This window comes from Lygodium microphyllum, chromosome 15 (assembly GCF_053477565.2).
Source record: "Lygodium microphyllum isolate KBCC chromosome 15, Lygodium_microphyllum_v1.1.10, whole genome shotgun sequence".
Lineage (NCBI taxonomy): Eukaryota > Viridiplantae > Streptophyta > Polypodiopsida > Schizaeales > Lygodiaceae > Lygodium > Lygodium microphyllum.
The window spans coordinates 40,589,023-40,606,917 of NC_141149.1; the positions used below are offsets into that span (position 1 = coordinate 40,589,023).

At 41.4% G+C, this 17,895-nt stretch overlaps 1 protein-coding gene across 2 annotated transcripts in view; it reads left to right on the forward strand.

Moving 5' to 3' along the window:
• Positions 1-17,895, forward strand: part of LOC148024453 (vacuolar protein sorting-associated protein, putative (DUF1162)) — a 233,987-nt gene that overhangs the window by 37,898 nt on the left and 178,194 nt on the right. For both annotated transcript variants that reach the window (XM_087694080.1, XM_087694079.1), the window contains exons 11-15: positions 12,351-12,506; positions 12,630-12,693; positions 12,812-12,916; positions 13,023-13,235; positions 13,323-13,447. In XM_087694080.1, the coding sequence (XP_087550206.1) occupies positions 12,351-12,506; positions 12,630-12,693; positions 12,812-12,916; positions 13,023-13,235; positions 13,323-13,447 (663 nt within the window). The remainder of the gene's footprint in view (positions 1-12,350; positions 12,507-12,629; positions 12,694-12,811; positions 12,917-13,022; positions 13,236-13,322; positions 13,448-17,895) is intronic.

A 17,895-nucleotide genomic window follows, 5' to 3' on the forward strand; every position in this document is an offset into this window, starting at 1 on the left:
GATGAATAGTGTTTTACGGCTCTATCTAGGACATTTTGTAGTAGTCTTCTTGGATGATATCTTGATCTTTAGTAAATCAAGAGAAGAACATTTGGAACACTTACAATTAGTATTCCAACTGTTAAGAACACATTTCCTTTATGCGAAGAAAACTAAATGTGAATTCTTTGCACAAGAGGTCAAATATTTGGGGCATATTATCTGGAAAGAGGGAATCAACATGGATCCAGAAAAAGTAAGGGCAATTATTGAATGGCCATCTCCAAGGAACCTGGAAGAGCTGCAGATCTTCCTAGGTTTATCTGGATTTTATCGTAGATTCATTCGAGATTATGCCAAAATAGTTGTTCCAATGACAGACCAACTTAAAGGGAAATGAAAAAGTTTTAATTGGGGAATAGATCAAAATGAAAGTTTTCAAAAACTTAAGGTAGCTATTGCTACAGCTCTAGTATTATTAATTGTGGATCCCAATAAACCGTTTGTGGTTGAAGCTGATGCCAGTGATAAGGCGATAGGCGCAGTTTTATTATAAGAAGGTTGACCAGTTGCTTTTGAAAGCAAGAAATTAGACCGTGCAAAACAGAATTATTCTGTTTATGAGAGGGAGCTGTATGCAATAGTACATGCAATGAAGAAATGGAGGCACTATCTGTACAGTGCCAAACTTTTGATTTTATCGGATCATGAAAGCATTAAGTGGCTTAATGATCAACCGGATTTACACGGGCGTAAAGCTAGAGGGGCCGAACTCCTCCAAGAGTTCAACTATGAGATAAGATATAGAAAAGGAAAGTATAATATAGTAGCTGATGCACTCAGTAGAATGCCCATCATTAATGAATTGAGTTTTACTCAGTTCACTTCCAACTTGCTTTTATCTTTAAAAGGGAAATGCCAGGTTGATCCGGCATATTCCAACATATGGGAAGGAATTAAAAATGGGGATCCAAATGAAAGTGCTTCTACTGAGGAAGGAATATCTGAGGATGTTCAACAAGGAAATGGAGCATCAGGGGTTGCTCAAACTGGATTCAAGTGGAAGAATTTTACCATTGATAATGGTTATTTACTCTACAAGGGTAGGGTATGTGTCCCGAAAGATATAGAAATAAGGCGCCAGATACTCTTTGAGTGTCATGATACCCCTAGTGCGGGACATCCAGGAGTTAATAAGACTTATAGTCTTATTAAAAGGCAGTTCTATTGGCCTGGAATGAATAAGGACGTCCTTGACTATGTGGTCAAATGTAATAAATGCCAGGTTAATAAAGCTGAAAGATTGAAAATGGGAGGACTTCTCCATACACTAGAAATTCCTTCGGGAAAATGGGAGAGTATCTCCATGGACTTTATTGTTGCTTTACCTAGAACACAGAGGGGGCACGACTTTGTGTGGGTGATTGTGGATAGGTTAACCAAAATGGCTAGGTTCATTCCAACTTCAACTGATGTTAAAACACCAGAATTGGCTAGATTGTTCATAGAGAACATATACCGATTGTATGGCCTTCCGGCAAATATAGTTTCTGATTGGGATAGAAAATTTGATAGCCAATTTTGGCGTGCGGTATTTAGGAAATTGGACACTAAACTTAGCATGAGTACGGCGGATCATCCGCAAACAGATGGGCAAACTGAAAGGGTTAACCAAATTCTTGAAGATATGCTTAGGGCGTATGTAAGTAAAAGGCAAACTAATTGGGAAGAGTATCTACCAATAGCAGAGTTTGCATATAACAGTGCCAAGCACTCTTCCACTGGATATAGTCCATTAAGTTAATATATGGGTTTCAGCCCAGAGCTCCTTTTGCAGTAGGATTGCATAAGGAAAAGGTTCAAGCAGCCAAAGACTTTTTGGAGGATATGAATAATATGTTAAAATTCGCTCAAGAAAATATTAAAAAGGCTCAAAACGGAGCTAGTGCATATGCAGATCCTCACCGAAGAGAGATCTCCTTTGAAGAAGGAGAATTGGTCTATCTTAAGATGCCTGAACAAACTAAAACTATGAAAAAGGGACAATGTCCAAAGCTTTCACCAAGGTATTGTGGTCCTTTCATAATACTTAAAAAGGTGGGAGAATTGGCTTACAAGCTCCAACTATCTGCTGGTAGTAAAATACATCTAATTTTTCATGTAAATAAATTAAGGAAGAAGCTGGGTGATTTGGATAATCTAATCTTAAATGATGACATTGAGGAGCTATTCAATGACCAATCTAATCCACATGAACCAGAAAGAATATCAAATGTTCGTAATAGACGAACAAGAAATACTATTTATCAAGAATGTTTGGTTAAGTGGAAAGATTGTTCAGAAGAAAGCTCAAGATGGGAGCGAGTAAGTACTTTAAAGAAAAGGTTTCCCGATTTACAGTTAGACCTTCCAAGTATCGTTTTCGAGGAAGAAACCGATTCTTAAAGGGAAGGAAATGTGACATTAATGTGACATTGAAGTGATATTTAATGTGACATTAAGGCCACAAATATTGAATGTGACATTAAAGTGACATTAAGATAAATCAAGGGGAATACGCACGAGGATGACGGTCCGGGCTCTTGGGCGCCCGAACGGGGTTAAGGGGAGCCTAGAAATATAGAGAGTCCAAGAATAGTAGGACTCACCAAGGTTTGATGGCTGGCAATCGGATCATGATGGTCTGGCTAGCAATATACTAGGCAAGGCTGGGAGGAAAAAGGAATGACTCGTGCTCATTCATCCCGACTACTTTCTCTGGTTTTATGGTCTTCTTCAAAGTCATCTGACATAGTGATAATGCATCTCAATGTGCTTTGTTTTAGCATGATAGACTGGGTTATTTGCCAAGTGTATACTACTTATGTTGTCACAATAAATGACAACTGGCCCATCTGTAGGCTGATGCATATCATAAAGTAGCTTATGCAACCAAGCTACCTCACATGCAGCCATTGCTGCACCCTTGTACTCGGCCTCTGTGCTCGACAAGGCAACTGTAGGCTGTTTCTTGCTGCTCCAAGTGACTGCAACACTTCCAAAAGAAAACACATACCCACTGGTAGATCGTCTATGAGAAATACTATCAGCCCAATCAACATTAGTGTATCCATGTAACTGTATCTGAATCCCACAGTCTCATAAAATAGTCCATACTGCAATGTGGACTTCACATACCTGAGTATGCGTCTAGCCGCATCCAAATGCGGTTTCCTTGGAGCCTGCATAAACTGTCTTACCAATCCAATAGCATAGCCCAAATCTGGCTTGGTAATAGTCATATAAATTAAACTTCCTACTATGCGCCTGTACATAGTAGGGTCTTCCAGAAGCTCACCTGCATCTGCGCTCAGCTTCACATTCTGCTCCAAAGGAACTGAAATAGGCTTACAGCCTGTCATCCCATATTTGGACAGCATGTCCAATCCGTACTGTCTCTGCAAGAGCCATATTCCACTTGGTGATCTTATCACCTCAATGCCCAAGAAATAACGCAGCTCTCCCAAATCCTTCATCTCAAACTTCTGCTTCAATAGCATTTTCACATGAAGGATATCTTCATCACTATCACATGTGATAATCAAATCATCAACATAAATGACAAGCAGCATAATATCTTTCTCTGTTTTTCTCACATAAAGTGAGAAATCTGCCTTGGAAATCTGAAAGCCAATAGTGACAAGATACTGTCCTATCTTGTCAGACCATGCTCTAGGTGCTTGCTTCAAGCCATACAAGGCTTTCTTCAACCTGCAAACAAACTCATGATGAACAGCATGCACATAACCTGGTGGCTGCTCCATATAGACCTCTTCTTGCAAATCACCATGCAAGAAGGCATTCTTTACATCCATCTGATGTAAAGACCATCCCTTTGATGCAGCCATAGCAATGACTGCTCTTACGGTTGCCATCCTTGCAACCGGACTGAATGTTTCTTCATAATCAATGCCATATGTTTGTGCATACCCCTTGACTACTAATCTTGCCTTGTATCTGTTCACAGAACCATCTGCATTGTGCTTTACCTTATAAACCCACTTACAACCAATTGTATTCTTATCTTTAGGCAAAGGTACCAATTCTCATGTAGCATTTGCTTCCAAAGCATCCATTTTTTCATCCATGGCTTTCTTCAATTTTTCTTTTCCCATGGCTTGCTCAAAAGAAGTGGGTTCTGGTTCTTGTATCACTTTGACCATATAGGCATAGTAAATGGCTGTAAATCCATCATATTTCAGCCTATCCACAGGATACCTAGCTCTGGTAGACCTGCGCAAAGTAGGTTCACTCCCAGGTACTCTCAAAACATCCCTGGTCTTCCTTACTCCAAGTGTAATAATAGAAGGAATACCCAATTAATCATCAATGCTTTGTTCTGAGCCACTGGATTCACCATCCACATAAGAGTGACTTGCATTCTCATTAAACATGGGCTGATCTACCTTCTCTTTTCCTTTTCGTGAAACCTGCATACCACTATCTGCATTGTTTTGAGGAGATTCTCCTGATCTCAATCTGCCTGTCCATGGCGAAGAATGTGAACCACTGCTAGAGGACGCTCCAGGTCCATTAATATCTTGTGATTGCTGCTGTGAATTCTGTGCAGCATTACCATTTTGTACATCTACATTATCAATCACATTTACTGGTTTATACTAGCTACTCATCTCATCAAAAACATCTATGCTCACTGTAAATTTACGAGTAGAAGGGTTATAGCATCTATATCCTTTTTGCTGCAGTGAGTAACCAATAAAGATGCACTTCTCAGCTTTTGGATCCAACTTGGATCTCAACTCATCTGGTACATGAACATAGGCAATGCAACAAAAAATTTTCAAATGAGAAATATCTGGTTTCCTACCAGTATACCTCTCCTTTGGAGTCATGCCATGTATTGCTGCAGTGGGAGTCCTGTTCATTATGTAGACTGTTGTAGCAACTGCCTCAGCCCAGTAAAAATCTGGCAGGTCTTTTTCATTGAGCATGGCACGAGATACCTCTCCAATATGCTTGTTTTTTTTTTCTGCAATTCCATTTTGTTGTGGGGTATGACTACATGAATATTGCTGCTTTATGCCATGCTTCTGCAAGAACCTTGCAAACTCATTTGAGAGGTACTCTTCCCCTCCATCTGACCTTAGGCATTTTATTTGCAGGCCTGTTTCTTTTTCAACCATAGCTTTAAAAGTTTTGAAATGTCCAAAAACTTCACTTTTCATTTTCATAAAATACACCTAAACTTTTCTGCTATAGTCATCAATAAAAGTAACAAAATAATGACAGTCTCCAAGAGATGCAGCTTTAGTAGTCTATAGATCAGAGTGGATTAATTCCAATGGCTTCTTACTCTCTTGAACATGTCTAGGAAATGGTTTCCTTGCCTGTTTTTCAAATTGACAGGCTTCACATACCTTATGCATTTCTGCAACCTTGAATTCAGGCAATCCTGCAACAATATTTTGGGCTTGCATTGATTTAAGTCGCTGTATATTAACATGACCAATGCGTTTATGCCAGATATCAATATCTGCAACTACACCGGTCCCATGTGTAAACATTGCTGCACTCAATTCAGGCATGTTTGCATCCAACGTAAACATTCTGCCTTTCTTCTTTCCTTTTGCTATCAAGTGACCTTTATTTTTTATATCCTCAACAAAGCATCCATGAGAATTAAATCTAACCTGCAAGCCCTGCTCAACCATTTGACCAACAGAAACTAGGTTCTTGGTGATATTCGGGACATGAAATACATCCGACAGGTATTTCTTTTTCCCATTCTGCATAGACAAAGGAATTTTTCCAATTTGCACAATAGGATGTGCAGTATCATCACCAGTCTCCACAAATCGTGGTTTTTTAATTTTCCTTGCATCCTGCATCCATTCTGTATGACTTGTCATGTGGTTTGATGCACGTGAGTCAATATACCACACATCGTTACTTTCTTCTGCACTTGTCACAGAATTGGTCATGTGCTGCACCATAAACAAATGCTCATTTCTGTCATCACCCTGTCTACTAGAAGATGCATGATTTCCTTGTTGCAATTTTTCATTCATGATGTCATTCTGCTTTTTATAGCAGTCTTTAGCCATATGACCTATTTTACCACAGTAGTAGCATTCAACATTGCTGTTTGCATTTTGGCCTCTTTGCCATCCACCACGACCTCTTTGGCTCCCCCTGCCTCTAGAGTTACCACGTCCTCCTCCATAGGACTGGTTTTCTTGAGTTTGCTGCATATTCTGATTTCTATCACGGCCTCCAGATCGGCCTTCTCTACCTCTGCCTCTACCTCTTCCAGCATTTGAGTAGAAGACAGCTTCTTTTGAAGTTCCTCCTGAAGAAGATGCACCACCATTTCTCTGCTCCTCAGAAACTAAAAGAGCAATCAACTCCTCAAAATCAGGAAATCTTTCACGGACGGAAATGGATGTTCAGAATTGTGTATAATCCTTTCCTAGACCATTCAAGGTCACAGAAACTAAATCATCATCTTCCACTGGCGACCCAATGGAAGCAAGTGCATCTGCAATCTTCTTCACCTTCATGTGGTAGTCATTGATGCTCATACTATCTCTTTGCACATTGTGCAACTCTTGCTTGAGCTGCATTTTCCTGGCTTGCGTATTTGTGCTATACATTTTTGATAAAGTATCCCATGCCTCCTTTGGCGTACTTGCATCTTGAATATGCACAATTATAGAGTTTGAAATGCTGATAGACAGCCAGTACAGAACTTTCTTGGCTCTCTCATGCCATGCTTTAAATGCCTGCATTTGTTGTTGATTGGGAACATCAGGAAGAACTGGTTTTTCTTCATTTCCTGCAACGAATTCCCAATATCCTTTTCTCATAAGGAAATTCGTCATTATGAACTTCCATGCTTGGAAGTTGTTCTTGTCAAGCTTTTCAGTGACAATCTGTGAAAGAGAATCAAAAGCCATTACATAACACTGCAAAAAATTCTGTTGCTGCAAAGAACACAGCTTCAGTCTCACAAGGGCAAATCTGCAAAACTGACGAAAGTGGTATTTGACCACACAGTCACTTCCTAGTGACGATTTTGCATCAACAGGCAACAAGGATGATTCTGTAACTCCCAATGTCTCTGGGCACCGGTATACGATGCAATTTCTACAGTAACTTTTCACCGATCTGTAGAACAGTGTTCGCATAGCATAAAACAGGGCCTTTTCCTGAGTGCGTGCAGAAAACTTCGGCCTCCAAAACAGGCCCCGAAATGGCCTCAAATAAAAAAAACAGAGCAACCAAGGGCTAAAGCCCTTTCCCGCAGCATATACTGCCCTCTTGCTACACCGCGAAGGGCGTCTCAGTCTGAGACAATGCACTCTTGCACTTTCCGACTGTGCTACCTGCAGAGACTTGCTCCCAAAACATAAAAATGAAAGCAACACTGGTCCTCTTACTAGAACACCGCGAACTTGGTTTGCTTTCTTGAGCTCCTTACCACGAACAAGGCTCTGATACCATGTCAAGATTGTGGGAGAGAAGGAAGGAGTCTCACTTGTGGCTTTCTTGCTTGCACAATGGGGGAATACACACACAGGTGAAGGCTGAAAACAGTTTTCCTTTTCTTAGTTGTGTAAGCCAAAAGAACTCAAGTACATAGAAATAGAAGAACCCTATATATGGGTCTCAAACCAAACTCAACTATCTAAGGTGGCATACTAATTGAACCACGAACTAGAGTAGATAAGGATAGCTGTCATCTAGCTATTATTCATGGGCGGTGTACCAACCGCATCTGCAACTAACAAGTCGGTGACATAAATGCACAATGGTCACCCTGGCATATCACGAGTGGAGTTCGATATCTCAACACAGACTTGGGGTTTTTGCATTATTACTTGGTCATTTAGTTCATACATGATGCTAGAGGTATCGGTTTATGATAGCCCAGATACATTGGTAAACTCCTTGAGAGGTTTGGCTTACAGGATTACAAGCTAGTCTGTATACCAAAAGTCTGTACACCAATGGAACTTGGACTAATAGCTGTTATTGCATGATGACAGTGATTTGTTTGATATACACACATATGCTCCAGCAATTGGATGCCTTGTCTACCTATACAACAGGTTGGACATACGGTTTGCAGTTTCAACCTTGAGGAGATACATGCATCAACCACTCATGTCACATTGGCAAGCTATCAAGTTTGTCTTCCGGTACTAGATCTCTTGGATTGCTTTATGCCAAGGAGGGACCGCTACACTTACATGCTTACAATGATTCTGATTGGCTTGGTGATTATGATTCACGTCACATCACTAGTGGAAATTGTTTCTTTCTTGGCTCATCTTGTATATCTTGGCTTAGCAAGAAACAATCCACTGTCGCCACATCGTCATGTGGAGCTGAATACAAGGCAGTTTTCTCTACCACAGTTGAATGTGTATGGATTAGACGCTTACTAGCTGATCTGGGTGTATCTGTCATGGAGCCTACTCCTTTGTTCATTGATAGTTAGAGTGCCATTGCATTGGCACGGAACCCAGTGTTTCACGCACGCACGAAACACATTGAGGTACATTATCAATTTGTCAGAGAGAGGCTACATGCAGGAGATATCAGCCTTGTCTATTGTCCTACCACCAGTAATGTGGCACACATCTTCACCAAAGCTCTTCCTCCTGACAAATTTGAAGCATTTCGCAATGCTTTAAATTTGATCTCCTTTGGTGGTGGATGATCCTTGTATTTTGATCACTCTTCACTCTAGGGGGGTTTGTTGGGTTTCACTTACGCTTACGCTCACAGAGGAGTGTCAGTGATCAGTAGGACACTGGGGCACTTTTTACTCTCTGTACGAGAGGTTTTTTCCCCCAGTCTTATTCTCCTTTTTTGTATGTGTCTATGTTATACATTTACGGGCACTTATTATGTTGCACACACTTTCAGGTGTGAATACCCCTTACAACCCTAAGGTTTAAGGATTGTACTTTGTACTTTCATTCTACACTCTTTCAGTCTATTGCATTAGGTGTCGTGCTTCACTCTCCACACTGTCTACTGCACTCTCAGCTGAGCTTCGATCCTCTCAACCTCTCACAATAATGGCAGCTACAAACTTGACCTCAAAGTTCCTCCCAAAATCTCTAGTTCTAATTCTTGAAATATCCAGTGAATGCTGGACTGCCATGGTCCTCCACGTGTAGGTGTCAAGTTCTCTAGCCTCCCCATCAGAAGTTTCTTCTAGGGCTCCTCACTTGGAAGTAGACCCCTAACAATGAGCTTGACCAATAAGGCTTTGCTTTGGCTATTTGGGTCTATGATCCCCAAACCTCCTTTGGATCTAGGTTTTATGATGATATCCCAAGCCACCTTTGCTTTGGTTGGACTCCCATCTCCTCCTGACCAAATGAAGTTCTTGATGAGGCGTTTCACCTGGCCGATGCACGACCTAGAGAATGCCCAACAAGAAGTGATGTACCACATGGTCGCGAGAAGAACTTGGTTGGCAACCACTACTCTTCCTGTTAATGAGAGTCTCACCGAGCTCCAATATAAAAGCTTCTGTTTGATGCTCAAAAGGAGGGGCGCCAGTTGCTGCTTTGAGGTAATGTCAATCCCCACATGGCATCCAAGATATCTCACAGCTGTCCCACAGGGAACCCACGTGTAATCCTCATGTGGTCGCCACTCTGGCTGTCTAGTGTCGCATGCCCAAAATCCATAGGATTTGTGCCAATTAATTAGTGCTCTTAATGCTCTGCAAAATGTCTCCATGGCTGTTTCAAAGGCTCTAAAGTTGCCCTCATTCCCATCCAAGTAAATTGTTGTATCATCAGTAAACTTCACATCAAGAAGCTGGTCAAATTCGAGGATGGGTAGCATGATACCTTTGATATCTATAGATTTGTCTCTCAAGAAGGAACTCATGGCCTCTGGTACAAATAAAAACAAGAAAGGAGCTAGTGGATATCCCTGTCTAACTGATCTATGAATGCTGAATCCATCTCTTGTTGCCCCTCCAATCATGACCTACATACGTGCTGAAAAATAGAGAGCTGCTACTCCCTTGACCCACTGCTCTGGAAAGCCCATCCTCACCATTATGCCCTCCAAGAACTCCCAATCTACGCGATCATATGCCTTGTCAAAGTTGAGAAGGAGCACAATAAGGTCTTGCCTCCTGGTCTAGCCAAAGGTTTGTTGAGCATGAGGACTTCTTCAAATAACTTCCAAGTGCATGGCTTGATGTTCGAGGCTTTGAGAATTTTGACCACAAAGAGGATTTTACGCTACTGTTGAAGTTTTGAAGACTAGCTAATTGGCGTTTAGTCTCTCTTATGAGGTGCTCTTTGTGGTACCTAGATTGGAGTATCTCATTGATAGAGAGGGGATTTTGACACATCTCTTAGATCTTGGAGCAAGTTTTCTTCCACATTTTGACTCATAGGATTTTTTATCAATTTTTTTTGGGAGTGTTTGAAACCAGCCTTCCTTCTTAGGATAGGGTGGTTTAACCTGATTAAACACTTAATTACAGCAATCAGCAAATGAACATAAACTGAAATGCTCACTTTACCTTCATAAACTTGGACAATGGACACCCTGTTGGCCCCAAAACTGGCGCCCCTTTCGGTATTTCTTTAATTTCAATTGCTGATGGATAAATTACAAGCCGAGATTTCACGATCTCCTTGGCTGATTCAAAAGCCCCTTGCTGTTTCAATAATCAGCAAAGCATTCAGGTAAATTGCCCCTTGATTTTCACCCAGGACTTGCTCTAATGGAACCGCAACTAGTCAAATGCTGCCCCAAATTCACAATAGATGGGCTGGCATCTGAAATCCTCACAATTCCACGAATTTCCGGTGCTGATTTCAGTGTACAATGCCTTTGACTGATGGCACGGGTCCCAAGGTGGCTGCTAAACTCTAATTATTGTTGTAATTTAGGGTTTACAGCAGTAAACTCTCTGTTGTCCACCAAATTTGGCTGTACTCTGCTACCAATGGCTGAGAATTGCTGAGAATGCTTGAGCATAGACTAGAGGAGATGAGAGAATGCTGTAGAAAGAGAGAAAATCAGCTGAAATGTATCTTTTGATTCGTAGCTCTGATGACAAATTTGATGGCACCAACAGCTTCAAAAGGGGGGTAAAACTCTAGCTTGATTGGCGAGCCATCCTCTTCTACCGTTGCCTCTCTTGAGGCGGAAGAGAAATCGTGCTGCCCCTTGTCCTGTCGTGGCGTGCGATCAGTCGTCGTCGCTTCTCAGAGCCAAATCTGATCACCTCCTCTCCCTCTACCAAGCTCCGAATGGCTGCAATTCAGCTTCCACCACCCTCCAACAGCCTTCTCCCTAGTTGCATGGGAAAGTTTTGCCAAGTGGCAGCCTTCCTAATGCATTTTCAGCCATTAAATTGATTTTTCAGAATTAATTAATTTTGAAAATTAATTTCAGCCCTTTTGACCCTGCCCAAAACTAAACATGCCCATGTGTAATGAAATTGGCTAGGCCATTTGCAACTTGAAGTGGTTTCCAACCTCTGTTGACCCTTAGACTAGCATTAATTAATTAATTAATGCTAGTCCCTAGTGTCACCACCACTGACACTTAATGGCCAAACAATTATCTTAGATTCCTAGGGTCCAACTTGGCACCAATTTACCACCAAAACCCAGTTGGCATAACTTAACATAACTTTTGCCTTTAACACCCAATGCATCCTCGGGGTCCTTGGCCCGTTTCCATGAAATAACTGCCATGTGCATCACATGTGCTAAACAACCTTGCACATTTGATTAATAACTTAATCAAATGTTACTAGCAAGATTAAAGCATCTCAAAATTTCACGTCCTCGTGACGGTGTTCATCACCTAGATTCTACCCAGGTGAGTGGCTTCACCATGATGAGTGGCAGCTCTTCACCAACTCTTCACCGAATTGTGCAAACATATCCAATTGTCTACTTTTTATGTTAGCAAAGCAAGGAGGTTTTAAAATATGCTATTTGACTGTTTTCTCAAGAATCAGATGCGATAAGTTGTAAAGTCATTATATGTTATACCCAAATATCAATGTTTTTATGTTATCTAATATCTGATGCTCATATTTGTTAGTTTCGTCCGATGAAAGTTAAGGTGCAAATAGTTCCCTGACCATTAGAACTTATGCGCAGATTTTCTTATATTTGTATATAATGTTAAAACGTTTGCATGTCTTTTCTTCTGAAAGAAACATGCATGAAAGGGGGGGAAAAAGGAAGGGTCCCATGTTCTTTAAAGCTGCTTATTTGGTGTTCATACATTCACACTGTTTCCAGATATGGACGTTTAGGCTTGCCATTCATGTGTTCATACTGTTCATATGTTCACAATGTTTTCAGATATGGACGGTTCAGACCCGCTGTTGGCCAACATGGTTATAATAGAAAAGAAAGTGGGTGGGAAAAGGTGTGGTGGCAATATGCAGTGCAGGCCATTTTGGTTGATGTGCGAAAACACCTGCGTCGAAGTTCATGGAGTTACCTCGGATGGCGCATGTATTGGAGTATTCCTAACTTGTTTCATCCTGTGTAGCTACCAAGCACTGCCTGAATTTACACTAGTATAGAGAATAGATTGAGTCTCTCAGTACAAATTTTGTTTGCCTGGGAGGTATACAGGAATATGCGGAGAAAATATGTGTCTTTGTACCAATCAAAGCTGGATTGCTTATGTAATGGAAAGGTTCAGACTTCAAAACATTAAGTTATAGATGTTTTTGCCTATTAATGTCAATAGGTTTTAAGAACTTTCAAGAAACTGATACACTGAGTTTTTGGACATTTTTGGAAATATTTAAAAGCCAGCTGCAGATCAAAGCCTGGCCAAGCTTGAGGAACTGGAAAATGAGCTCGATGTGGAGGAAATTTTGTCCTTCCGATCTGCAGCAGAGAGCAGTTTACAGCTTCAGGAAATATTGGTTTTAATGGCTTTATAGAGAACCAAAGTGTTACAGAGTATAAATATTTTAGGGTGCTTATTACCTCACCATACTAAGGTCTATCATGTCAATGCAGAGCTCAGCAGAAAATGTCCAAGATTACATTGCAAGTGAATCATTAGGCACAAGCCACAAAGAGTCTTTGTCACAGCGAAAGCCAGATGATCAATCATCTCAAAAGCAACGCAGTTGGCTTAATTTTTTGTCCCTTGGGATGCTAGGTGCAGTAGGAAGTGCTACCGCATCAAGGCAATTTGCTGGGGTGATCCCAGATGAAATTATTGAGGTGATCTGCGTTTTCTTTGTTCTGCTAGGTCCTTAGTGTTTGGCAGCTGTAAGAGTTTCTAATGTGCATCGTTCTATTGTGAAACAGGATATTTATGAAGCTACCGAGTATAATCCTTCAGGCCTGATAGGACATAAGGAGTTACCGAAAGGCTATTGCCGAGTTGTTGTAACCATATTGATTGGGGAAGCTAAAGTCACCTTAAGAGGCATGTAAGTATGTTTGTCTTTCCTTGTTTGCCTTCGTCTCTGGTGGGTGGGAGCCCTCAACGTTAAGCTCTTACAAAGTCATGTAACATTGAGAAGTCTTTGAAGTGCTGAACAAATACTACTGTTTTTTATCCCTGAAGTTGGTTACTCTTCGTTAGGCAATGTTCATAGCCAACACGATTTAAAGAGTTTGATTTATCTTACCTTTTAGCTTTAATTTTGGTTCATTTATTTATGATGATGCAAATTCCTTGATTGTAACGGTGATGCTGGGCCTTTACATGCTGGCTGTGTTGTGTGTGGGGTACACCATACTTAACCACCTCAGATAAATAAACTGAGGTTAAAAACAATACAAGCCCTGTAAATGGCAAAAAGTTGACAGTATAAAAGGAAACAACAAGAAGCTATCTACTCATAGGAAGCAATCTTTGCAGATTGGGAACTGTATGCTGCAGCCACTTTAGCACAATGGTATGCACAAGTAGAGCGGTGGCTTACAGGATATATGGATCTCACTCCAACAACCCCTCCCCCTGAAGATGTCATACTACAATGACCACTTTATGAGGACCACAGCAAATCATAGATGGTTTCATTGAGAGACTTGGATACTTAGGCATTTACATGCCACCACGTGACATGTGAGTACCCATTGGCCAGCCCATGGTCTCCTTCATTAGTTCAAGGCCGAGATAAAAGCGCAGCCGGCATCCCTAGAGCAGGGAGAATTTGCAAATTATGCTAGGAGGTGGAGAGTGAGGAGCACTACATCTGCAGATGCCAAGCCTAGAGTAAAATCTGAGCAAGATACTCCACACTATTTAGAGGTGACACCTCCCTAAGACTAGTCTTGGAGTTCCCATATCGTTTCAGCCACTTTCTACTTGAGATCAAGACTCCACACATCATTACTACAAGCAAGCATCTTGGAGAGAGGGTACACACAGCCCTAGCTCACTAGTTTTTTCCGGACAGTAACCACATACATTGCACCACACACAGAGTAGCAATAGTCCAAAGAGAGTAGCAACAATTCCTCAGCAACATGGATGTGCTGCCTGCAAAGCGAAACATGGTGAATCCCATATTGCCTGGCAACCCTCTGCACAATTCGAATCAATTGCTCAAAGGAGGCATTTCTTGCACATAGAAAGTCAAGCAAAAACTTGTCAAGCAGTTGTCCCATGTAACTGTTGAAATTTGCATGGCTCAAAAAGGAGAAATTAAAGTGCAAAGAAATCCTGCCCAAAGACTTTCCAAAGGGGCTAATGGGCTGTCTAAGCATGTGAAAGTGCAAAGGAAGTGATCAGATATAGCACATTGTTGTAAACACCCTCATCTCTAGAATCTCCGGTAAGAAAGCATCATCTTGCATAACATACGTACAATCCAAGAAACTCCATGTCACAGTGTGCTGAGCTGAATGAAAGGTAGATCCCAAAAATGATGAACAAAGCCAAGATCAAAGATCCTGTTTGAGAACTGACAACCATCACTGAGTGCTCAAAGATAGACTATGAAAAATCAACACACATATTGAAGTCAACCATCAACAAGCCCAATCTACTACCAAGGGACAGGCTTGCTTTCAGACGATCGGATCCCATAGGTCTCATCAATGGGAGGCATCATTAGGTGCATAGACCCCAACCCGCCATAAAACTCACTTTCATTTCAATCACTAAAAAATGGCAAAACACATCATTTTTCACAAGAACCAGTTGAAATCTTTCATAAGAAACCATGAGGACACTAGAGTAATGCATCGCAATGTCCCCCAACGCAAAACAATCTGAACCCATGGCATTCAACAATTCTACTTGCTTCCCTATGATTCTTATGCTCAACAACACATAATTCATATAATTTATTCTCATCCAAGATGTGAAGACCTATCCTTTCAATGCACATTCATACGGAAGGAGTCTTAGGAGCTTGTCAATGGACTAGCTGGCAGCTCAACATAGACCTTCTTGCCTTTTCTACTCTAAACGTCAATTCATCCTGATTCCTGAGGCACTGAAGATAGCACATGCTGCTTGCCCTTAGCCAAACCCTTTTGGATAGGCTGTTCATCAATGGTTGGTGCATTAACTATGACTCTTATATCCTTTTTTTCTGGGCACTCAGCCACGAAGTGGCCAACCTTGCCACATGAGAAATCGTAACTACAAAAGGTGCCCCATTTAAGTCTAAAACACAAGAGATGCATACTAGTGCAATTCAAATGCAACCAATTGGGTTTTTTCTGTGCAGTATTTGCAGCCCTCATATAAGCGATTTCTATTTGCTGCCCTCATACTTGGAGGTGCCCAAACAGGACCAATAGGTGCCATTGCATCCTATAACAGAGATCAATAAGCTGCTCGGCAGTTTCCAACCTCAATCCATACCGGCGAATTCCTGACTAAGTAAACAATAAAAATCAGCCATGGGTTTCATGGCATCACATGCACCAAATCCTGTCTATTGAAGAAAAGAGGCAGCTCATCCCCGTACTTCACCAATTTCAGTATGATCTCATAGAAGCCCCGGGGATCCACTAAGATCTCTTCTACACAATCCCCCTGCAAAATGGAGGTCAACCACTTGTGAATCCAAGAAAGCAACAGAATCCTAGCAATGAAAAAGAGAATGGCTCCACTCTCATTAAAGGCAAAGAAGTAGTGAAGCACTTTCTTCATGTCCACATGAGGATCCAAAAGATCCTCCTTATCACACTTTGGGAGATTATGATGATTATGTTCAACATGTTCATCAAGCAAGGTGTTGGAAAATTCCAGCAAGTGTTCTCAATCCAGATCTTGGGAATCATAAAATCGGATAGCAACCTGTGCATAGGAGCGCACAAGAGTTTCTGAAGAGAGGACCCTCAAAACCTGCCATGGATTTATCTGCAGCATACTTGCTTGAGTTCAAAGAGGAAATGGTACTTTTGAGTACAGTACCATTTCCTCTTCAGCTTCAGGATCTAGTCCCATGGCCGCCACTACCTGATCTACGAAGGACACATCAAGCTCAGGCATGATATCTGCACTTGCCTGTCTGTAGGTCCCAGTGGCTGTCTGTGAAGATTCACTCCTGTCCAGTCTGCAAATCTGCACAACTGCCCGGTTATGAAGAGGTCATGATGCCTGGTCACTTGACTGCAGATCCGCGTACATGTTTGTAGAATTCATAATGGTCTTGATGGTGGCTTTCTTGACTGTACTGTTGTGCAGCTGTTAGCCCAGAACCTCACACCTGCCTGCAGCAAATCCTTAGGTTTCCGCACTGTCCGAAAATGCATGAAAATAGTGTTATTCTTCCTCTTTTTTTTTTTTTTTGGTAAAAGGTAATTGTATTGATTACGAAAAAAGTACAAGATTACATGATTACAAGATGCAAGATGGCTCTAGGCCATTGTGCTTAAACTCACTTTACAAAAGATTAGATAACTAAAAGACTACAAAAGTCATGGCAAAGAAGCAATTGAGATTGCCGTATGCAAAGGGACCAAGTCATCCTTGGAAAGGACATCAATGTGTCAATAAGATCAAGCTGCCAATGTAGAAGACCTTGCAACTTGGTGAGGTGAGTTTGCAACCCCAATGCGGAATCAAAAACAAAAGCATTTCAAGTCGTCCAATGTGCGAGCAACGCTAGAAACGGAGGAATGGAAACAGAATCTTCATATGTGGTTGTGCCAAAGAAGGGTATTTGGGCCAAGCAAAGACCCAATCAAAGGGGCACAATGATGTGCCAACCACATCCCCTCAAATAGCAGATAACAGGGACCAAGTTTTCCATGCCAAAGGACACAAAAGAAAACAGTGGCGAGAAGTTTCTGTAGTGATTAGGCAAGAAAAAAAAAGCACCATTTGAGATGCGGCATTTTGCAAGTGTCGCGGCAATTGGCAGCCCACAATCATGACATGCCAAAGAAAGAATTTACTTTTGTATGGAGTCTTATTGAACCAACCCTCCATGATAGTCATTTTCCACCAATGCTGAGATTTGTGCATGCCCTAGATAATATTGGCCTTAATGACCAGCCAATGGTAGTCCTTGATTATAAGATGGTATACTTGATTAGCTGAAGCCTTTTCTAGTTGGAGTCGACTTGCAAGGTCCCAATCATGCCAAGACCGATCAAGAATGAGGGCACGATCAGGAATGAGGGTAGAGAAGGACTCTGTAGGCTGTAATGCTGTCAAAATTGGTCCCACAAGTCCCTATAACCTCGAGGAATGCAAAAAAGTTTGCTAGCGGTGTGGAAAGACATCAATCCCTAGTGAGTTACTAGAGTGGCATCAGAAAACACAGATAAGCCCTGTTGTGCCATTAGATTAAATTTAGGGCAAGCCTCTTGCTTTCAATCCCATAAAATCAGCTTGGACATCGCTAGCAATTCCATTTGAAAAAAGTTAGCAGCCAAGCAGTTTTCCGCAGGGTGCCACTAGGCCTTT